Source organism: Dryobates pubescens, chromosome 4 (genome assembly GCF_014839835.1).
Source record: "Dryobates pubescens isolate bDryPub1 chromosome 4, bDryPub1.pri, whole genome shotgun sequence".
NCBI lineage: Eukaryota > Metazoa > Chordata > Aves > Piciformes > Picidae > Dryobates > Dryobates pubescens.
In genome coordinates this window covers 17,687,058-17,708,153 of record NC_071615.1, presented here as the reverse complement: position 1 = coordinate 17,708,153, position 21,096 = coordinate 17,687,058, and the positions used below count along the sequence as shown (strand labels likewise).

At 61.3% G+C, this 21,096-nt stretch overlaps 1 protein-coding gene across 1 annotated transcript; it reads right to left on the bottom strand.

Moving 5' to 3' along the window:
• Nucleotides 1-89: 89 nt before the first annotated feature.
• ALG1 (ALG1 chitobiosyldiphosphodolichol beta-mannosyltransferase) lies at nucleotides 90-20,224 on the bottom strand. Its single transcript, XM_054161355.1, has 13 exons — nucleotides 20,017-20,224; nucleotides 19,836-19,913; nucleotides 18,341-18,444; nucleotides 16,302-16,450; nucleotides 12,836-12,925; nucleotides 11,139-11,248; nucleotides 10,105-10,227; nucleotides 8,875-8,913; nucleotides 7,582-7,641; nucleotides 6,030-6,140; nucleotides 3,670-3,784; nucleotides 1,399-1,474; nucleotides 90-325 (listed from the first exon to the last, which is right to left on the bottom strand). The coding sequence occupies exons 1-13, from the start codon at nucleotides 20,222-20,224 to the stop codon at nucleotides 191-193; spliced, it is 1,398 nt and encodes a 465-aa protein (XP_054017330.1). The 3' UTR covers nucleotides 90-190.
• Nucleotides 20,225-21,096: the final 872 nt, after the last annotated feature.

Here is a 21,096-nt window from a genome sequence, read left to right as displayed (position 1 = left end):
TTTCTCTTCCTCCCAGGAGAAGCTCAGAGTGTAGAGGCAGAGCTGTGCCTGAGCACATGCTCCAAGTTGAAGCAGTTAAGGACTGCAGCTCCAGCCCACACAAAGTGTTTATTCCACCATTCACCACATCTGGGCAGCCCCAGGAATGCTTCAGCTTCTCTGTCACCCTCTTCCCCCTGCCCCTCCAGGGTCACTCTCTGTGCTCCAGCAGGGGAAGCACAGTCTGGTCCCAGCTCTCCTCCCAGCCTGGCTGCTTGGAGGCCCGGAGGTTCTCTCTGAAGCTGTGAAGTTTGCCTTCCAGGGAGGGGAAACCAAAGAACAGCATCTGGGAGGTGAAAGGGAAAACAGCAGTGAGGGGAAGGCCAAGAACAGCATCCCTGAGGTGAAAGGGGGAAGCACAAAGAGCAGAGTGTTAGACTGCAGCCTCCCCAGGCTCAAGCCCTCAGCACAGGGCTGCAGGGAGAGCCTGCTCTCTGCTCTGGCCCTAAGGGGAGTGGGCAGTGAGAGGATCTAGAATGTTCTGGCCCAGCTTCAGACTCAGACCCAAGGAGGAGGGAGGCAAAGACCATCCCTCAGGCAAAGCTCTTCTGAGAATGCAAAGCCCAGAGCAGGTGGTGGGCAGGTAGGGAAAGGTGGCTCAGACAGCAGCACCTGGGCTGGTGTAGCTAGTGGGAAAGAAATATCATCATCATCATCACCATGGAATCATCATGGAAGGGCTCAGGTTGGAAGGGATCTGAGAGATCATCCACTCCAACCCCCAGCCACGGGCAGGGACCCCTCCCACCAGCACAGCTTGCTCAGGGCCTCATCCAGCCTGGTCCTGAACACCCCCAGGCAGGAGGCAGCCACAGCCTCCCTGGGCAGCCTGGGCCAGAGGCTCCCCAGCCTCACACTCAACAACTTCTTCCTCAGCTCCACTCTAACCCTGCTCTGCCTCAGCTCCAAACCCTTCCCCCTTGGCCTGGCTCAGACCCCCTCAGCCAAAGTTCCTCTGCAGCCTTCCTGCAGGATCCCTTCAGGTGCTGGCAGCAGCTCTGAGGAGCCCCTGGAGCCTTCTCCTCTGCAGGCTGCACAGCCCCAGCTCCCTCAGCCTGTGCTCCCAGCAGAGCTGCTCCAGCCCTGGCAGCATCTCTGGGGCCTCCTCTGGCCTCTGCAGCAGCTCTGTGTCCTTCTGCTGCTGGGGCCAGCAGAGCTGGAGGCAGGGTTGGAGGTGAGGTCTGAGCAGAGCAGAGCCCAGGGGCAGAATCCCCTCTGCTGCCCTCTGCCCACCCTGCTGTGGCTGCAGCCCAGGTTCCAATTTGCCCTTCTGGGCTTTTCCTCTTGCCAAGCTGTGCAGCTCAGAAGCCCTCCTGCACTTCAAACACTTCCTTCTGCTGGGGGACACCAGACCTTTACCTTGAGTTGTTCTGCAAGCTCAGCTGAGTCCTTAAATACCAGCCCATTCTCCTCGTGCTTCACAAGTTCAGGCAAGCTGGGAGCAAAAGCCAGAGAGAGACAAAGAGCAGTGAGGGGCACAAAAGCTCACAGAATGGCCTGGGCTGGGAGGGACCTCCAAAGGTCACCCAGTCCAACATCCTCCCCTAGATCAGGGGACTCAGAGCCCTCTTGAGGCTGACACCCCACAAGAGCCCCAGCTGTGACCTGGAGAGCCTGGGTCGGAGCTCCCCAGCTGCCACAGTGGCAGGAAGGAGGCAGCTTTATACCTTTCCACTTCAAGAGTGCTTCTCCCTTCTGTGTCAGAGCAAGGACATTCAGCAGTACAGCACAAAGCAAAGGACACTGGGGTGGTGGAGCAGGGCCAGAGAAGGGCAACAGAGTCTGAAGAAGAGGGCTGGGGAGGAGCAGCTGAGGGAGCTGGGGGGGTTGAGCCTGGAGAAGAGGAGGCTGAGGGAGACCTCCTTGCTCTCTGCAGCTCCCTGAGAGGAGGCTGCAGCCAGCTGGGGCTTGGGCTCTGCTCCCCAGGAACAAGGGACAGGACAAGAGGCAATGGCCTCAAGCTGCCCCAGGGCAGGTTTGGGTTGGCCATGAGGAACAATTTCTTCCCCTTGAGGGCTGTCCAGGCCTGGCCCAGGCTGCCCAGGGCAGTGGTGCAGTCCCCATGCCTGGAGGAGTTTCCAAGCCATGCAGCTGTGGTGCTGAGGGCCATGGCTCAGTGGTGCCCTGGCAGTGCTGGGCTCATGCTTGGACTCAATGGTCTGCAAGACCTCTTCCAGCCCAAAGGATTGTATGACTGTAGGAAAAGGACTCTGTCTGTGGCACCCAGCCAGCCAGCCATTAGAACACAATCTGCCTTCAAAACCAAGCCCCAGGGAAGGTCTGTCCATGCCCCAAGCTCCTGAGGCCCTCACAGAGAACCTCCTTCCTAAAGGCTCCTTCAGAGGACCCTGACTGCACACACTCAGCCTTCAGGGGACAGTGCAAGACCAGGCTGGGCTTGATGGAGCCCATGCAAACAAAGGATTACAGGGTGGGAGGTTTGAAGTAGGTGGCTGCATGAGATGCTCCCAACCAGCAGTGTTAGGGCAGGAGGCTGCATGGGATGCTTCCAGCCTGCAGTTTCAGGGCAGGAGGCTGCATGGGATGCTCCCAACCTGCAGTGTTAGGGCAGGAGGCTGCATGGGATGCTCCCAACCTGCAGTTTCAAGGCAGGAGGCTGCATGGGATGCTCCCAGCCTGCAGTATTAGGGCAGGAGGCTGCATGAGATGCTCCCAACCTGCAGTGTTAGGGCAGGAGGCTGCATGAGATGCTCCCAACCTGCAGTGTTATGGCAGGAGGCTGCATGGGATGCTCCCAGCCTGCAGTGTTAGGGCAGGAGGCTGCATGAGATGCTCCCAGCCTGAAGTGTTAGGGCAGGAGGCTGCATGGGATGCTCCCAACCTGCAGTTTCAAGGCAGGAGGCTGCATGGGATGCTCTCAACTTGCAGTGTTAGGGCAGGAGGCTGCATGGGATGCTCCCAACCTGCAGTTTCAGGGCAGGAGGCTGCATGGGATGCTCCCAACCTTCAGTGTTAGGGCAGGAGGCTGCATGGGATGCTCCCAGCCTGCAGTGTTAGGGCAGGTGGCTGCATGGGATGCTCCCAGCCTGCAGTGTTAGGGCAGGAGGCTGCATGAGATGCTCCCAACCTGCAGTGTTAGGGCAGGAGGCTGCATGGGATGCTCCCAACCTGCAGTGTTAGGGCAGGAGGCTGCATGGGATGCTCCCAGCCTGCAGTGTTAGGGCAGGAGGCTGCATGGGATGCTCCCAGCCTGCAGTGTTAGGGCAGGAGGCTGCATGAGATGCTCCCAACCTGCAGTGTTAGGGCAGGAGGCTGCATGGGATGCTCCCAACCTGCAGTTTCAAGGCAGGAGGCTGCATGGGATGCTCCCAACCTGCAGTTTCAGGGCAGGAGGCTGCATGGGATGCTCCCAGCCTGCAGTTTCAGGGCAGGAGGCTGCATGGGATGCTCCCAGCCTGCAGTTTCAGGGCAGGAGGCTGCATGACTGCTCCCAACTCTCTCAATCCACTGTTAATTCTTTCCCTTGGCACAAAAGGGCCACAGGTTGTAGCACCTGATGGGCTCACATCAAGGTGTGAGGGCATCCCACTGCCATCTCCTCTGCTCCATGCTGCTGAAGCCCTGCTCTGCCACCAGCACTGCCTCAGGGGAGCCTGACCAAGCTCTTACCATGCAAAATGGATTGCACAGACAGGTAAGCAGCAGCCAAACATGTCCACCACCTTCATGGGCAAATCCAACCCACTGGATGATGTGTGCAGACACACTCCAAGGTCTGCTGAGCCTGAGAAGCAAAGGAAAGAGAGAAGAGGCTGAGTTCCCTGCAAGCAGCTCCTGAGGCTTCCTGGCAGCCTTTCTGTTTGTGCTGGGGGATAGAAGCCAAAGAGGAGCTGCCTTCAGCACTGCCCAGGCTGACTCATTCCCAGCACTCAGGGGAGAAAAGAGCAAAGGGTTTGGTGATTGAAGTTAGCCAGGCACTGGGAGCAGGTGAATGCACCTGAAATGAAAGGGAATGCCCAGGTGCCATGTGTCTGAAAGCAGAAGGCCTCTCTGCCTCTCAGGCTGCTCAGAGAAACAATCCCCAGAGAGTGGTGAGGCTGGAAGGGAGCTCTGGAGCTGCCCCAGCCCAAGCCCTGCTCCAGCAGGGCACCCACAGCAGCTTGCCCAGCAGCACAGTGCCCAGGGGGGGTTGAATAGAATAGAATAGAATAGAATAGAATAGAATAGAATAGAATAGGAATAGAATAGGAATAGAATAGGAATAGAATAGAATAGACCAGGTTGGAAGAGACCTTCAAGATCATTGTGTCCAACCTATCAACCAACACCACCTAATCAACTAACCCATGGCACCAAGCACCCCAGCAAGTCTCCTCCTGAACACCTCCAGGGATGGGGACTCCACCACCTCCCCAGGCAGCACATCCCAATGGGCAATCACTCTCTCTGTGTAGAACTTCCTCCTAACCTCCAGCCTGAACCTCCCCTGGCACAGCTTGAGACTGTGTCCTCTTGTTCTGCTGCTGGCTGCCTGGGAGCAGAGCCCAACCCCCACCTGGCTCCAACCTCCCTGCAGGCAGTTGGAGAGAGCAAGAAGGTCTCCCCTGAGCCTCCTCTTCTGCAGGCTAAGCAACCCCAGCTCCCTCAGCCTCTCCTCCCAGGGCTGTGCCCCAGACCCCTCACCAACTTTGTTGCCCTTCTCTGGACACCTTCCAGCAGCTCAACCTCCTTCCTAAACTGAGAGGCCCAGAGCTGGACACAGGACTCAAGGTGTGGCCTAACCAGTGCAGAGTACAGGGGCAGAATGAGCTCCCTGCTCCTGCTGGCCACACTCTTCCTGATCCAGGCCAGGATGCCCTTGGCCCTCCTGGCTGCCTGGGCACACTGCAGGCTCATGTTCAGCCTACCATCAACCAGCACCCCCAGGTCCCTCTCTGCCTGGCTGCTCTCAGCCACTCTGCCCCCAGCCTGTAGCACTGCCTGGGGTTGCTGTGGCCAATGTGCAGCCCCTGGCACTTGGATGTGTTCAGTCTCCTGCCCTTGGCCTCTGCCCCTCTGCCCAGCCTGTCCAGGTCCCTCTGCAGAGCCTCTCTGCCCTCCAGCAGATCAACTCCTGCCCCAGCTTGGTGTCAGCTGCAAACTCACTGCTGATGGACTCAATGCCCTCCTCCAGATCATCAATGAAGATGCTGGCCTGAGTCAAAGCTTTGGACATGCTGCCCCTGGCCAGCAACTGAAGTCATAGAAGCACAGAATCCAGTCATCCAGGCCAGTCATCCAGTCCAAGCCCCTGCCAGAGCAGGGTCACCCTGGGCAGGTCACAGCAACACATCCAGAAGGCTCTTGAAAGCCTCCAGGGAAGGAGACTCCACAGCCTCTCTGGGCAGCCTGCTCCAGGCTCTGCCACCCTCACAGTGGCTGTTTCCCTTTCTGCTCCAGCCTGCACCCACTGCCTAAGTCCTATCATTGGACATCCCTGAGCAGAGCCTGGCTCCATCCTCCTGAGACTGCCCTTTGAATCTTGATTTGCTTCCTATCCTCTACCAGCTGCTGTGCAGGGTCTGCAGCAGCTCCCTGCAGCAGTGCCAGGCTGTGTCCACACATCCTGACTGAGAGAGTTGGGGTTGTGCAGGCTGGAGGGGAGAAGGCTCCCAGGAGACCTCATTGTGGCCTTCCAGGATCTGCAGGGGGCTCCAAGAAAGCTGGGCAGGGACTTTGGAGGGTGTCAGGGAGGGATAGGACTGGGGGGGATGGAGCAGAACTAGAAGTGGGGAGACTGAGATTGGCTGTGAGGAAGAAGTTGTTGGCCAGGAGGGTGGTGAGAGCCTGGCACAGGCTGCCCAGGGAGGTGGTGGAAGCCTCCTGCCTGGAGGTGTTTGCAGCCAGGCTGGAGGTGGCTGTGAGCAACCTGCTGCAGTGTGAGGTGTCCCTGGCCATGGCAGGGAGTTGGAGCTGGCTGAGCCTTGAGCTCCCTTCCAGCCCTGCCACTTCTATGACTCTGTGCTTCTCAAGCCTCCTTCACCACCCACCAAGCAGCAGGGGGTAATCCTCAGCTTCCAGCCAGGGTGTGCAGATCTGGATGTGTTTGAAGTGCAGCTGATGTATCAGGCCATTGTAGTAGTCCTTGAGAGGTCCTTTCCCTGTTTAAAACAGGAAGCAGAAAGACAGACATCCATCTATCAGTGGCTTTCAGGTCTTGTCTGTGCACCCTGCTGCCCAGCTGACAAACTCCTGCTGTACCTCACCAGAGGAGGCCACAGCCAGGCCCCAGGCAGACATGGCCAATGCTCAGTCCCCTCTGAAAGCAGCAGGAACTCAGGACTGCCCTTGGCAGTTCTGTTTGGAAAAGATCTTCAAGCTCATCCAGTCCAAGCCTGAGCCCAGCACTGCCAGGGCAGCACTGAGCCCTGGCCCTCAGCACCACAGCCACACAGCTCTGGAGCCCCTCCAGGCATGGGGACTCCACCACCTCCCTGGGCAGCCTCTGCCAGGCCCTGACCACTCTGCCACCAAAGACATTTTGCCTCCTCTCCAACCTAACCCTCCCCTGGCACAGTTTCAGGCCATTGCCTCTCCTTCTGTCCCCTGAGCCTAGGGAGCAGAGCCCAAGCCCCAGCTGGCTGCAGCCTCCTCTCAGGGAGCTGCAGAGAGCAAGGAGGTCTCCCTCAGCCTCCTCTTCTCCAGGCTCAGCCCCACCAGCTCCCTCAGCTGCTCCTCCCCAGCCCTCTTCCCCACACCCTTCCCCAGCTCTCTTGCCCTTCCCTGGCCCTGCCCCAGCTCCTCAAGGTCCTTCTGGCAGTGAGGAGCCCAGAGCTGAACCCAGCACTCAAGCTGTGGCCTCCCCAGTGCCCAGCCCAGAGGCACCATCCCTGCCCTGCTCCTGCTGCCACCCCAGTGCTGCTCCAGCCCAGGCTGCTGCTGCCCTTCTTGCCCCCCTGGGCACCCCCTGGCTCCTCTCCAGCTGCTGGCACCCAGCACCCCCAGGGCCTTCTCTGCTGGGCACTTTGCAGCCACTCTGCCTCCAGCCTGGAGCCTTCCTGGGGTGGTTGTGCCCCAAGGGCAGGACCCAGCCCTTGGCCTGGTTGATCCTCATCCCCTTGGCCTCATCCCCCCACCATGCCCCAGTCCTGAGCTGCACTTTGCCTACAGCTCTAAGGCAGCCCAGTGACAGCCTCCAGAAGCACAAATGGCCCTCTGGCATCACTGCCAGCTTTTGTTTGCTTTGAACAGGGCTGTAAATCAAACAGCATCCACCTGGCTCCAGCAGAACCTCCTCTGATGGTGCTAAACAAAACTCCTTCTGCTTACCCCTGCAAATTTTACCCTTCCTCTACAGCATCACCTCCATGTTGAGCTTACATTCCTCTCAAGAGGGAGCAATGCACAGCTGTAGGAAGCAGGCTGAGAGCTTCTCCTCTTCACTGACCTGTCTGTGAGAGCCCAGCTGTGAATCACTGCTCTCACAGCCAGACATCAAGGCATCAGTTCCTCCTCTCTCTCTTCCCCACCAGCCGAACAGGGAAGTGAAATGAGTCCTGACCTACCAGCCCTGAGGGAGCTGCAAGGTGGACAACCCCTTACCTGTTATCACACAGACCAGAGATGGAAGCTTGGCTCCCTCCCTGATGGAATGTTCATAACCTGGAGGAGAAAAGCAACTGTTCAGAGCTGGCAGGGACACAGCTGCCTGGGTCCAGAATGGTCACAGGGGAAGGTTTAGATCCATCCAGGAAAGAGCAGACTGAGCACCAGGTCTGCTCTGGCTCAGCAAGGGACTCCTCAACCACTGCAGAGCAGCTGCTCCACTGCAGCACTGTGGAACCTGCAGCTGCCAGGCCTACAGAGCAGGACAATGCCTGTTCCCTCCTCTGCTATTAGCAGAACCCAGAACCCCAGCAGGGAGAGGCTGGAAGGGAGCTCTGGAGCTGCCCCAGCCCAAGGCCTGCCCCAGCAGGGCACCCCCAGCACCCTGCCCAGCAGCACAGTGCCCAGGGGGGGTTGGAAGCTCTCCACACCAGGACACTCCACAACCTCTCTGGGCAGCCTGCTCCAGGCCTCCAGCAGCCTCACCCCAAACAACTTTCTCCTCCTGCTCAGCTCCAACCTCCTGCCTGACACTTGCTGCCCCTTGCCCCTGGTGCTGGCCCTGGGCAGCACTCAGCAGAGCCTGGCCCCAGCCTCTTGCCCCCCACAGCTCCTTTAGCTCTTGCTGAGCGTTGCTCAGCTGCCCTCTGGGGCTGCTCTGCTCCAGGCTCTCAGCCCCAGGGCTCTCAGCCTTTAGTCCTCCTAGAGCCCCTCAGCAGCTCTGCAGCCTGCCCTGGACTCTCTCCAGCAGTTCTCTGTCCCTCCTGAACTGGGGAGCCCAGAGCTGGACCCCAGGGCTGCAGCTGTGGCCTCATTAGGGCCATAACAGGGGGAGGAGAACCTCTCTCCAGATGCCTGTGGGGAGTTCATGCAACACCTCAGAGCTGCAGTTTTCCAGCTGGTTAGACTCCCCTCTGCCTGGCCACAGTGGAATCCAGGAGCTGCCCTCCTGTGCTGCAGCAACTGCTGTGAAACCAGCACTGATGAACCCACCACAGCTCTGCATTTTCACTTCAACACAGACAAATTTCCTCAGTGTGAGGCTGGGGAGGCACTGGAACAAGTTGCCCAGGGAGGCTGTGGCTGCCTCCTGCCTGGAGGTGTTCAGGACCAGGCTGGATGAGGCCCTGAGCAAGCTGTGCTGGTGGGAGGGGTCCCTGCCCATGGCAGGGGCTTGGAGCTGGCTGAGCTCTGAGATCCCTTCCAGTCTAGGCCACTGTATGGAACCCTTCAGAAGTCTCCAGAGCACCACCACTCCCCTCTGAAGAGTTGAGATTCCTTCACACTTACCTTCCAAAGCTTCCAAAAGGACTGAAAAGTCTTCATCCTCTGAAAGAGAAAGCTTGATCAGTGCCATTTCTAGCTCTGGCTTGCACAGTCCATCACTGCCTTTAAACAACAGCCACCAGGACCTTCCTCACCTTCCCCTTCAGCTGTGGGCCCTGTAAAACCTGCTCTAACCCACTCCAAAGCCCACAGCCACACAGGTGCTCATCTGCTCCCCTTACAGGGGGGACACCTAAGGCTCAGACACTGCACACCCTCAAAGCCATCCCCTGACAATGATGTGTCTGAAGCTGGAGAGTTCATAGAATCAGTAAGGTTGGAAAAGGCCTCAGAGGTCATCAAGTCCAAGCTGTCACCCAGCACCTCCTGACAGCTAACCCATGGCTCCAAGGGCCACATCCAAGCCCCTCTGGAACACCTCCAGGCATGGGGACTCCACCACCTCCCTGGGCAGCACAGCCCAGTGGCAAATTAGTCTTTCTGGGAAGAACTTTCTCCTCCCCCCCAGCCTGAACCTCCCCTGGCACAGCCCCTCCCATTCTGTATAGAATCACAGAATGCTCAGGGCTGGAAGGGAGCTCAAGGCTCAGCCAGCTCCAACCTCCCTGCCATGGGCAGGGACACCTCACACTGCAGCAGGTTGCTCACAGCCACCTCCAGCCTGGCCTTAAGCACCTCCAGGGATGGAACTGTGTGCAAAGAATCCAAATGTGGTTATAAATCCTGTTGGAAGCTACAAAGCATTATTGGAGGCAGCAGTAGTAACATCAACAGGGTTGGGGCCTCCTAAGCTTCCTGCCCCAGAGATACTTCCTGAGGAGCTGAGGGGCTGTCTGGAGCCCACAGGGACTCCCTGGGTTGCAGGGCACCTTGATCTCCCTCCCACATAGAACCACAGAGCTGCCAGGGCTGGGAGGGAGCTCAAGGCTCAGCCAGCCCCAACCCCCTGCCATGGCCAGGGACACCTCACACTGCAGCAGGTTGCTCACAGCCACCTCCAGCCTGGCTGCAAACACCTCCAGGCAGGAGGCTTCCACCACCTCCCTGGGCAGCCTGTGCCAGGCTCTCACCACCCTCCTGGGCAACAACTTCTTCCTCACAGCCAATCTGCATCTCCCCACTTGCAGTTTTCCCCCACTGCCCCCAGTCCTGTCATGGCATCTGAAGGGTAGAGAGCCCCAGCTTCATCTGCCACCAGCTGACTGTTGGAACCAAAGCAGTTTGCTTCCCCACCTGTCCAGCTGGTGCTGCTGACGAGGAGCGCTGGGCGGCCGCTGGCCTTCCTCACCTCTCCACTCTGCTCATCCACTTCTGTGAAAGCAGAGCTCTGGCCACTCCCAACTGACAGCCTCTGTACTAAGGGAAAAGAGAACCTCCTGAGCATGGAGCATGCACAAAGCCAGCAGGCAGCAGCCTGCTGGGCCGGCAGGAGGTGCCAGCGAGCGGCTGCGGCGGTGCCGTCCCTGCCAGCCGCCGCCGGGTTCCAGCCTGCTTTGGGGCTCTCTGTCTCCACTTCCCTGCACTGCTCTTCCTTCCACCCCAGCTGGGGCAGTTTCTTTCCCATCCCATCAGTTCCACTGCTCCCTTTCCCTTCCCCTTGGGAAGGCAGAAGGGCTTCACAGAGTCATGAAATGGTTTGGGCTGCAAGAGGCCTTCAAGAACATCCAACCCATGGGCAGGGACCCCTCCCCCCAGCACAGCTTGCTCAGGGCCTCATCCAGCCTGGTCCTGAACACCTCCAGGCAGGAGGCAGCCACAGCCTCCCTGGGCAGCCTGTGCCAGAGTCTCCCCAGCTTCACTGCAAAGGATTTCTTCCTCCTCTCCACTCTCAGTCTCCTCTCTCCCAGCTCAAAGCCATTGGCCCTGGGCCTGGCACTCCCAGCCCTTGTCCCCAGTCCCTCCCCAGCTCTCCTGGAGCCCTTCAGGTCCTGGGAGGCTGCTCTGAGCTCTGCCTGGAGCCTTCTCTTCTCCAGGCTGCACAGCCCCAGCTCTCCCAGCCTGGCCCCACAGGGGAGGTTCTGCAGCCTCTGCTCATCTCTGTGGCCTCCTCTGGCCCCTGCTCCAGGTCCCTCTGATGCTGAAGACCCCAGAGCTGGAGGCAGTGCTGCAGGTGGGGGCTGAGCAGAGCAGAGCAGAGGGGCAGAACCCCCTCCTTCACTGTGTGTGTCCCTTGTTCAGTGGCCAGCCCTGAGCTTTGCCTCCCACCCTGGCAGCCAAGTGCTGAGGTGACTGAGGGCAGGCCCCTGAGGTGCCCTGCTCACACATACCTGCTCTGAAAGGCTCATGGTCCTTGGCAAGCTTGAGGAACAAATGATGCTGCAGAGCTAAAGGGGTTTCCTTGAAATGAGCAGCTGGCTTGTCATAGAGAGTCACTGCCCTGGGGGGAGAGAAGGGCACAGCTTACACACAGCCCCACACACACACACACACCCCAGGAACCTGGTGTGGGCAGGGTGGAGCTCCCAACTGCCAGGCTCAATGAGCTGACAATGACCTGGTTTGAGACTGGGACAAGAGGAAGGGAAGGTCCCCAGGGGTAAAGGACAGGATGGCTTCCAAGGTTAACACAAGCAGGAGTTAAGAGCAGTAGCTGAAGCCAGGCACAGCCTGCCAAGCCTTGCAGCAAGCAGCTCCTTCTGGCCTGTGGCAGCAAGCAGAGATCTGGACACAGGTCAAAAGGAGGTTGGCCCCTCCAGAGCCTCTGGGGATATTAACAGCCAAAGCCACAGCTCCAGGAGGAGAAGGTCACTGTAAGGGTTGGAGCACCTGGGTGCAATGCACTGGCTAATAACAGAGCAGCTCAGGTGGCAATGGAGCTTAGACATCATCTTCTCTATCCTCCCTGCCAGGAGAAGGAAGCAGTGGCTGAAGCAAGTGTACAAAGACTGATCCCAGAGCCCCAGCAGGGGGAGGCTGGAAGGGAGCTCTGGAGCTCCCCTAGCCCAAGCCCCTGCCCCAGCAGGGCACCCCCAGCACCCTGCCCAGCAGCACAGTGCCCAGGGGGGGTTGGAAGCTCTCCACACCAGGACACTCCACAACCTCTCTGGGCAGCCTGCTCCAGGCCTCCAGCAGCCTCACCCCAAACAACTTTCTCCTCCTGCTCAGCTCCAACCTCCTGCCTGACACTTGCTGCCCCTTGCCCCTTGTGCTGGCCCTGGGCAGCACTCAGCAGAGCCTGGCCCCAGCCTCTTGCCCCCCACAGCTCCTTTAGCTCTTGCTGAGCATTGCTCAGCTGCCCTCTGGGGCTGCTCTGCTCCAGGCTCTCAGCCCCAGGGCTCTCAGCCACTGTGCTGCTGGGCAAGCTGCTGTGGGTGCCCTGCTCCAGCAGGGGGGTTGGGGCTGGGGGAGCTCCAGAGCTCTCTTTCCCCCCTCAGCCTGCTGGGGATCTGTGTGAGGCAAGTGCCAACCCCACAGACATCCCTGCCCTGCTCCTGTAGCTTCCTCCAGAGCCTCTCCTCAGCAGCTCTGACCTTAAAGCCTTCTGACTGCACAAGCAGCCTACCCAGGGCAGGCTGTCAGAGGCCTCAGTGGAATCTGCCTCAGGCAGCCTGGCAGCAGGTTTGCTTCACACCTCAACTACCACATTCTGCTAGGTGTTAACTGTGAAGGGCAGTGCAGGCTCCTGCAGGGCAGTGCAGGCTCCTGCAGGGCAGTGCAGGCTCCTGCAGGGCAGTGCAGGCTCCTGCAGGGCAGTGCAGGCTCCTGCAGGGCAGTGCAGGCTCCTGCAGGGCAGTGCAGGCTCCTGCAGGGCAGTGCAGGCTCCTGCAGGGCAGTGAAGGCTCCTGCAGGGCAGTGCAGGCTCCTGCAGGGCAGTCAAGGCTCCTGACTGCCCACACTCTGCCAGCTCACTACAGAGCTGAGCTCATGTGCCTGGGTGCTTATGCTCAGGGCTTGGTTCCCTCCAGGCTCATCAGGGCTGTGCTCTCTCCTTTTCCTTCCCACTGGTGAGGGGTAGGAGACTCACCTGATGCTGCAGTTGAGCCACAGGTCCTCTCTCATGGCCTGGGTGACACACAGGTTGTGGTCAGACAGACGGCCACACAGCCTCTCACACCTGCAGGAAGCACAGCAGAGCTGGAGACCCCTGCCAGGGACCCCCAGGGGGCAGCAGCTGCCCACCAGGGCTCCTGCTGCCTCAAAGGGCACCCAACTGCCCCTAAGCACAGCTGCACCACAGCAGCACAGAGCTGGGGAGGCTGGGAGAGCCCTGGGAGCTCAGCCAGGCCAAGCCCCCAGGCAGAGCTCCCAACCCAGCCCTGCAGCTCAGCCCCCCTGCCACAAACCCCCTGCCTCAGCCCCCCTGCCTCAGCCCCCCTGCCTCAGCACCCCCTGCCTCAGCCCCCCCTGCCTCAGCCCCCCTGCCTCAGCATCCCCTCAGCCCCCCTGCCTCAGCCCCCCTGCCACAAACCCCCTGCCTCAGCACCCCCTGCCTCAGCCCCCCTGCCTCAGCCCCCCTGCCTCAGCATCCCCTCAGCCCCCCTGCCTCAGCCCCCCTGCCACAAACCCCCTGCCTCAGCACCCCCTGCCTCAGCCCCCCTGCCTCAGCATCCCCTCAGCCCCCCCTGCCTCAGCCCCCCTGCCACAAACCCCCTGCCTCAGCACCCCTGCCTCAGCACCCCCTGCCTCAGCCCCCCCTGCCTCAGCACCCCCTGCCTCAGCCCCCCTGCCTCAGCCCCCCCTGCCTCAGCCCCCCCTGCCTCAGCCCCCCCCTCCCTCAGCACCCCCTGCCTCAGCACCCCCTGCCTCAGCCCCCCTGCCTCAGCCCCCCCTGCCTCAGCACCCCCTGCCTCAGCACCCCCTGCCTCAGCCCCCCTGCCTCAGCCCCCCCTGCCTCAGCACCCCCTGCCTCAGCACCCCCTGTCTCAGCCCCCCTGCCTCAGCCCCCCCTGCCTCAGCACCCCCTGCCTCAGCACCCCTGCCTCAGCCCCCCCTGCCTCAGCATCCCCTGCCACAAACCCCCTGCCTCAGCACCCCTGCCTCAGCACCCCTGCCTCAGCACCCCTGCCTCAGCACCCCCTGCCTCAGCATCCCCTGCCACAAACCCCCTGCCTCAGCACCCCCTGCCTCAGCACCCCCTGCCTCAGCCCCCCTGCCTCAGCACCCCCTGCCTCAGCCCCCCCTGCCTCAGCCCCCCCTCCCTCAGCACCCCCTGCCTCAGCCCCCCCTGCCTCAGCCCCCCCTCCCTCAGCCCCCCCTCCCTCAGCACCCCCTGCCTCAGCACCCCCTGCCTCAGCGCCCCCTGCCTCAGCGCCCCCTGCCTCAGCATCCCCTGCCACAAACCCCCTGCCTCAGCACCCCCTGCCTCAGCACCCCCTGCCTCAGCCCCCCTGCCTCAGCACCCCCTGCCTCAGCCCCCCCTGCCTCAGCACCCCCTGCCTCAGCACCCCCTGCCTCAGCGCCCCCTGCCTCAGCGCCCCCTGCCTCAGCCCCCCCTGCCTCAGCACCCCCTGTCTCAGCGCCCCCTGCCTCAGCCCCCCTGCCTCAGCACCCCCTGCCACAACCCCCCCTGCCTCAGCCCCCCTGCCTCAGCACCCCCTGCCTCAGCCCCCCTGCCTCAGCACCCCCTGCCTCAGCACCCCTTCCCTCAGCCCCCCCTCCCTCAGCACCACCTCCAGGAGGCTTTGAAACCCCTCCAGGGCTGGGGACTCCACCAGCTGCCTGGGCAGGGCCTGAGACCCCTGGCTGGGCAGAGACTGCTGCTCATGCCAGAGGCTCAGAGGGTGTCAGGGGTTGGAAGGGACCCAAGGAGCTCATCAAGTGCAAGCCCCAGAACTCTGAACCCTCTCTAAAGCAGAGGTCCCCCCCCCTCCCCAGCTGGCAGTGGTGGTGCAGTCACAGCTGCAGATGGCAGCTGAGGGAGAGCTGATTGTCCAGGGGCAGCTGCTGCACAGCCTGGGGTGATGGAAACCTTCCATGGCCGGCCCCAACCTCCCCTGGCACAACCTGAGGCTCTTTCCTCTTGCCCTGCCTCTTGTTGCATGTGAGAAGAGCCCAAGCCCCAGCTGGCTCCAGCCTCCTCTCAGGGACTTGCAGGAGGTGATGAGGTCTCCCCTCAGCCTCCTCCTGTGAAGACTTAGTGCCCCCTTACACTGAAGCAGGGGAGGCAGCAGAGGGGAGTCTTGTACCCCCTAAGACCCAAGAGCACCACACTTGAAAGCTTCAGCCCTTGGCTGTGTGCAGCCAAACTCACCTCTGAAGGGCTGCAGTGGCAGGCAGCATCAGAGAGAGAACCCTCTGGGCACATGAAGGCAGGCAGGAAACAGGAGCAAAGCTTGCATGTGAGAGCAGGAGGCTGTGCAGGGGGCCCTGGCCAGGCTGCAGCCATGGCTGAGGCCAAGGGGATGAGGTTCAACCAGGCCAAGAGCTGGGTCCTGCCCTTGGGGCACAACCACCCCAGGAAGGCTCCAGGCTGGGGGCAGAGGGGCTGCAAAGTGCCCAGCAGAGAAGGGCCTGGGGGTGCTGGGTGCCAGCAGCTGGAGAGGAGCCAGGGGGTGCCCAGGGGGGCAAGAAGGGCAGCAGCAGCCTGGGCTGGAGCAGCACTGGGGTGGCAGCAGGAGCAGGGCAGGGATGGTGCCCCTGGGCTGGGCACTGGGGAGGCCACAGCTTGAGTGCTGGGTTCAGCTCTGGGCTCCTCACTGCCAGAAGGACCTTGAGGAGCTGGAGCAGGGCCAGGGAAGGGCAAGAGAGCTGGGGAAGGGTCTGGGGAAGAGGGCTGGGGAGGAGCAGCTGAGGGAGCTGGGGGGGTTGAGCCTGGAGAAGAGGAGGCTGAGGGAGACCTCCTTGCTCTCTGCAGCTCCCTGAGAGGAGGCTGCAGCCAGCTGGGGCTTGGGCTCTGCTCCCTAGGCTCAGGGGACAGGAGAGGCAATGGCCTGAAACTGTGCCAGGGGAGGGTTAGGTTGGAGAGGAGGCAAAATGTCTTTGGTGCCAGAGTGGTCAGGGCCTGGCAGAGGCTGCTCAGGGAGGTGGTGGAGTCTCCTGGAGGTGCTTAGAACCCAAGCAGAATTGACACTCTGGGACATGGCTGAGTGGCCACTGAGGAGCTGGCTGCAAGGTTGGACTTGATCTTGGTTGGTGCTTCCCAACCTCCTTGATTCCATGGCTCCAGACACAGAAGCAACCTCCCTGCTCCACCCCACAGACTCCTGCCTGTCTAACCAGGACATGTGTTACACACTGGGCTCTGAGACAGACTCATGGCATGACACAATGGCTTGCAAGGGACCTCAAAGCTCACCCAGCTCCAGCTCCCCTGCCATGGGCAGGGACACCTCCCACCAGCCCAGCTTGCCCAAGGCCTCAAGCTAGCAAAGCCCAGAACCCCTTCCCAGGATCAGCCCTTTGCTCATTACCCTCTGCCCTCTGGTTTCCACCCTCCTGTGCTCTGCAGAGCCCCATCCCTCAGGCAGAGGGGAAGAAATGACAGCACCCACCATTTGGCAGCTTGCACCAGGGGGTGGTTTCTTCCATGAGTCAGACTCAGCAGGGTGAAGCCATAGTTGTGCCAATCAATGATCAGTTTGCTTCTCCAGAAGAGACAGGCTGCCCAGGCTACAGCAATGCCAGGCAGGCCTGGAGGGTTCTGCTTCACAAGAGAAGGGAAGAACAGGGAGAAGGGAGCTCAAGTGACAGGCATGAAGCCACTGCCAGAGAACAACAGGGCATCCAGGCACTGAAATGCTGTTGGCTTAAAGGCTCTGAAGGAACAGAGCCAATTCTGTGCTCACCAGCTGCAGGACTGCCACTCTGGGCTATGAGAATAGAATGGAAGAGAATAAACCAGGTTGGAAGAGAGCTTCAAGATCTTTGTGTCCAACCTATCACCCAACACCACCTCATCAACTAACCCATGGCACCCAGCACCCCAGCAAATCTCCTCCTGAACACCTCCAGGGATGGGGACTCCACCACCTCCCTGGGCAGCACATCCCAGTGGCCAATCTCTCTTTTTAACATCCAGCCTAAACCTCCCCTGGCACAGCTTGAGACTGTGGCCTCTTGTTCTGCTGCTGGGTGCCTGGGAGCAGAGCCCAACCCCCAGCTGGCTCCAACCTCCCTGCAGGGAGTTGCAGAGAGCAAGAAGGTCTCCCCTGAGCCTCCTCTTCTGCAGGCTAAGCAACCCCAGCTCCCTCAGCCTCTCCTCCCAGGGCTGTGCCCCAGACCCCTCCCCAGCTTTGTTGCCCTTCTCTGGACACCTTCAAGTCTCTCAATGTCCTTCTTGAGCTGAGGAGCCCAGAGCTGGACACAGGGCTCCAGGGGTGGCCTGAGCAGTGCTGAGCACAGGGCACAAGGACTTCCCTGCTCCTGCTGGCCACACTCTGCCTGCTGCAGGCCAGGATGCCCTTGGCCTTCTTGGCCCCCTGGACACACTGCAGGCTCATGTTCATCCTACCATCAACCAGCACCCCCAGGTCCCTCTCTGCCTGGCTGCTCTCAGCCACTCTGCCCCCAGCCTGCAGCACTGCCTGGGGTTGCTGTGGCCAAAGTGCAGCCCCTGGCACTTGGATGTGTTCAATCTCCTGCCCTTGGCCTCTGCCCCTCTGCCCAGCCTGTCCAGGTCCCTCTGCAGAGCCTCTCTGCCCTCCAGCAGATCAACTCCTGCCCCCAGCTTGGTGTCAGCTGCAGATTTACTGCTGATGGCCTCAATGCCCTCCTCCAGATCATCAATGAAGATGTTAAAGAGCATGAGGGTTGGTAGCAGCTCCAAATTTCCTCTCAGCTTCAGGCTCATAATCCCCCTCCAATAACCCAAATGCTTCTAGGGAGACTTCCCCTTCCCTCCCACCCACAGGAGGGAAACTCAAAAGCTCTGCAGTCAGCAGCAGGGGCAGAGGAACCAAAGCTTAGAGCCAAACAGTTTCACCACTGGGGAGAGTGGTGGAACTCTGCCCAGTGGGTGAGGCCCTGCCTCTGAAGACATTTAGGGTCAAACCTGATGGAGCTCTGAGCAGCCTGAGCTAGTTGGAGATGTCCCTGCTCACTGCAGGGGGGTGGGCAAGATTCACAGCCTGCCCTGGGCTGGGAGGGAGCCTCCAAGGGCCAACCCCCTGCAGGCAGCAGGGACAGCTCCAGCCAGAGCAGGCTGCCCAGGGACACAGCCAGGCTGATCTGAATGTCTCCATGGATGGAGCCTCCAGCACCTCCCTGGGCAGCCTGTGCCAGTGTCTCCCCACCCTCCCTGTCCAGAGCTTCCTCCTGATGCCCAACCTATGCCTCCCCAGCTTCAGTTTCACACCACTGCCCTTTGTCCTGTCACCACAAGCCCTTCTGAACAGCCCCTCTCCAGCCCTCCTGCAGGTCCCCTTCAGCCACCGAAACGCAGACCTCTGGGGGTTCCCTCCCACCTGAGGCACCCCTCTGTGCGTGTTACACCGTTCACCAAGCCACTTTCAGCTCTCAAACCGAGGCTGCTGGAGCCCTCCCTGTGATGTGATGCTCCCAGAGCTCATCAGGGTGAGTCCCAAGGGCGTACCTGCAGGAGCACACAGGACGGCCGCTCCAGCCTCAGCAGGGCGCACAGCAGCTGCACCGCCTGGACAGCCACACGCAGGACGTACTGGAGCAGCTTTGGGCCCACTGGAAAAGGACAGAAACCCTGGTGAGGAACAGCCCAGCTGCCCCAGGAACCTGTGCTGCGCTGAGGCTGAGGCAGCCAGCCCTGCTGCAGGGAAAGGACGGCAGAAACCGACAAGAAACCGACAGAGAATCACAGCAGGGTGAGGGCTGGAAGGGGCCTCGGGGAGCGCCCGGCGCCGGCAGCTGGCCCTGCAAACGCTGCCGTGGTGGCTCCAGAACGTCAGGGGATGGGTGGAGGGCACAGAAGAATAGAATAGAATAGGATAGGCTGGAATGGAATAGAATGGAATGGGATGGAATGGGATGGAATGGGATGGAATGGGATAGGATAGGATAGGATAGGATAGGATAGGATAGGATAGGATAGACCACATTGGAAGAGACCTTCAAGATCATTGTGTCCAACCTATCACCCAACACCACCTAATCAACTAACCCACGGCACCAAGCACCCCAGCAAATCTCCTCCTGAACACCTCCAGGGATGGGGACTCCACCACCTCCCTGGGCAGCACAGCCCAGTGGGCAATCACTCTCTCTGTGTAGAACTTCCTCCTCACCTCCAGCCTAAACCTCCCCTGGCACAGCTTAAGACTGTGTCCTCTTGTTCTGCTGCTGGCTGTCTGGGAGCAGAGCCCAACCCCCAGCTGGCTCCAACCTCCCTGCAGGGAGTTGCAGAGAGCAAGAAGGTCTCCCCTGAGCCTCCTCTTCTGCAGGCTAAGCAACCCCAGCTCCCTCAGCCTCTCCTCCCAGGGCTGTGCCCCAGACCCCTCCCCAGCTTTGTTGCCCTTCTCTGGACACCTTGCAGCAGCTCAACCTCCTTCCTAAACTGAGGAGCCCAGAACTGGACACAGGACTCAAGGTGTGGCCTGAGCAGTGCAGTGTACAGGGGCAGAATGACCTCCCTGCTCCTGCTGGCCACACTGTTCCTGATGCAGGCCAGGATGCCCTTGGCCCTCTTGGCCCCCTGGGCACACTGCAGGCTCATGTTCAGCCTACCATCAACCAGCACCCCCAGGTCCCTCTCTGCCTGGCCGCTCTCAGCCACTCTGAGCCCAGCCTGCATGTCAAACAGCCTGTGTCTAACGTGCCGCGGGGAGGTACCCGTGCCCAGATGGGCACAGGCAGGGCGGGGAAACGCCAGGCCTCGGCGCCTGGGCAGGGAGCTCAGGGCCGGGGAGGGGAGGCGCAAGGGCGGCGCAGCCGCTGCGCTGAGCCAGCGCACAGCCTCCCCTGGCCAGCCCGGCCCCGATCCCCCTCCGCCCCTCTGTTCCCCCGCAGCAATCCCGCTCTGCCTCGTCCCCTGCCCCTCCTCCAGGCAAGCTCTCGCCAGGGCCAGGCTGCGGCCCGCGGCGGCTCCGTGCGCAGCCGCCGCGCCGCGGGGCACCCACCTCTGAGCGCCCGCAGGTCAGACAGCGGCACCAGCCGTATCCTGCCGTTCCGCAGCACATCGCCGTGCGGCCTGCTCTCTGCCGGAGGGGGAGACACCCATCAGAGGAGCGGCCCCGGGCCGCGGCCCCGCCGGAGCGCCCCGGGGCAGCCCTGCCTCCCCCCCGTCCCCGCCTCACTCACGGAGGTAGCCCAGCAGCGCCACGGCCCGCCCGTGCCGGGCCAGCGAGAGCGCGTGGTACTGCATCCGCGGGCTGCGGCCCAGGTCTCCCAGCACGACCACGCACACCCGCCCCGCGCCGCCCGCCGCCGCCCGCCGCCGCCACAGCGCCGCCGCCAGCGCCGCCGCCGCCGCCAGCGCCAGCGCCAGCGCCGCGCCGACCGCCGCCATCTCCAGCGGCCGCCCAGCGGGGAGGCGGCCGCGGGCGGCGCCCCCTGGCGGCGCGGAGGGCCGAGGCCAGCCGGCAGCGGCGCGGAGCCGCAGAATCACAGCGGCACAGAGCGCCCCCCAGTGGGGCTGGAAGCGACCTCCAGAGCTCTCCCAGTCCGAGCCCCTGCCAGAGCAGGAGCGCCCAGAGCAGGGCACACAGGAACGCATCCGGGAGAGGTTTGAACGTCTCCGGCGAGGGAGACTGCACAACCCCCCTGGGCAGCCTGCTGCAGGGCTCTGTCACCCCCACAGGGAAATAATTCTTCCTTCTGTTTCCATGGCACTTCCTCTGCCTCAGCTTCCACCACTGCCTCTTGTGCTGGCATTGGGCAGCACCCAGCAGAGCCTGGCTCCAGCCTCTGGGCAGCACCCTGCACAGCTTCATCACCAGCAAGGAGGTCACCCTCAGGCTCCTCCTCTCCAAGCTACAGAGCCCTCAGCTCCCTCAGGCTCTCCTGGTGAGGAAAAGATCTTCCACTGCCTGCAGCATCCTCGTGGCTCTGCACTGGACTCTCTCAAGCAGTTCACTGTCCTGAACCGAGGGGCTCAGAACTGGGCACAATAGAAATAGAATAGAAATAGAATTAACCAGGTTGGAAAAGACCTTCAAGATCACCAAGTGCAACCTATCACCCAGCACCATCTGATCAACTCAACCATGGCACCAAGAGCCTCAGCCAGGCTCTTCCTAAACACCTCCAGTGATGGGGACTCCACCACCTCCCTGGGCAGCACATCCCCAGGGCAAATTCCTCTTGCTGGGAAGAACTTCTTCCTAACATCCAACCTAAACCTCCCCTGGCACAGCTTGAGACTCTTGTTCTGCTGCTGGC

Coding starts and splice junctions, on each gene's coding strand:
- ALG1 (XM_054161355.1), bottom strand. CDS start 20,224: ATGGCGGCGGTCGGCGCGGCGCTGGCGCTGGCGCTGGCGGCGGCGGCG. Junction 19,914..20,016: donor GGCGCTGCTGGGCTACCTCC/GTGAGTGAGGCG, acceptor CCCCTCCGGCAG/AGAGCAGGCCGCACGGCGAT. Junction 11,249..12,835: donor TGGCTCAACTGCAGCATCAG/GTGAGTCTCCTA, acceptor CTCTCCCCCCAG/GGCAGTGACTCTCTATGACA.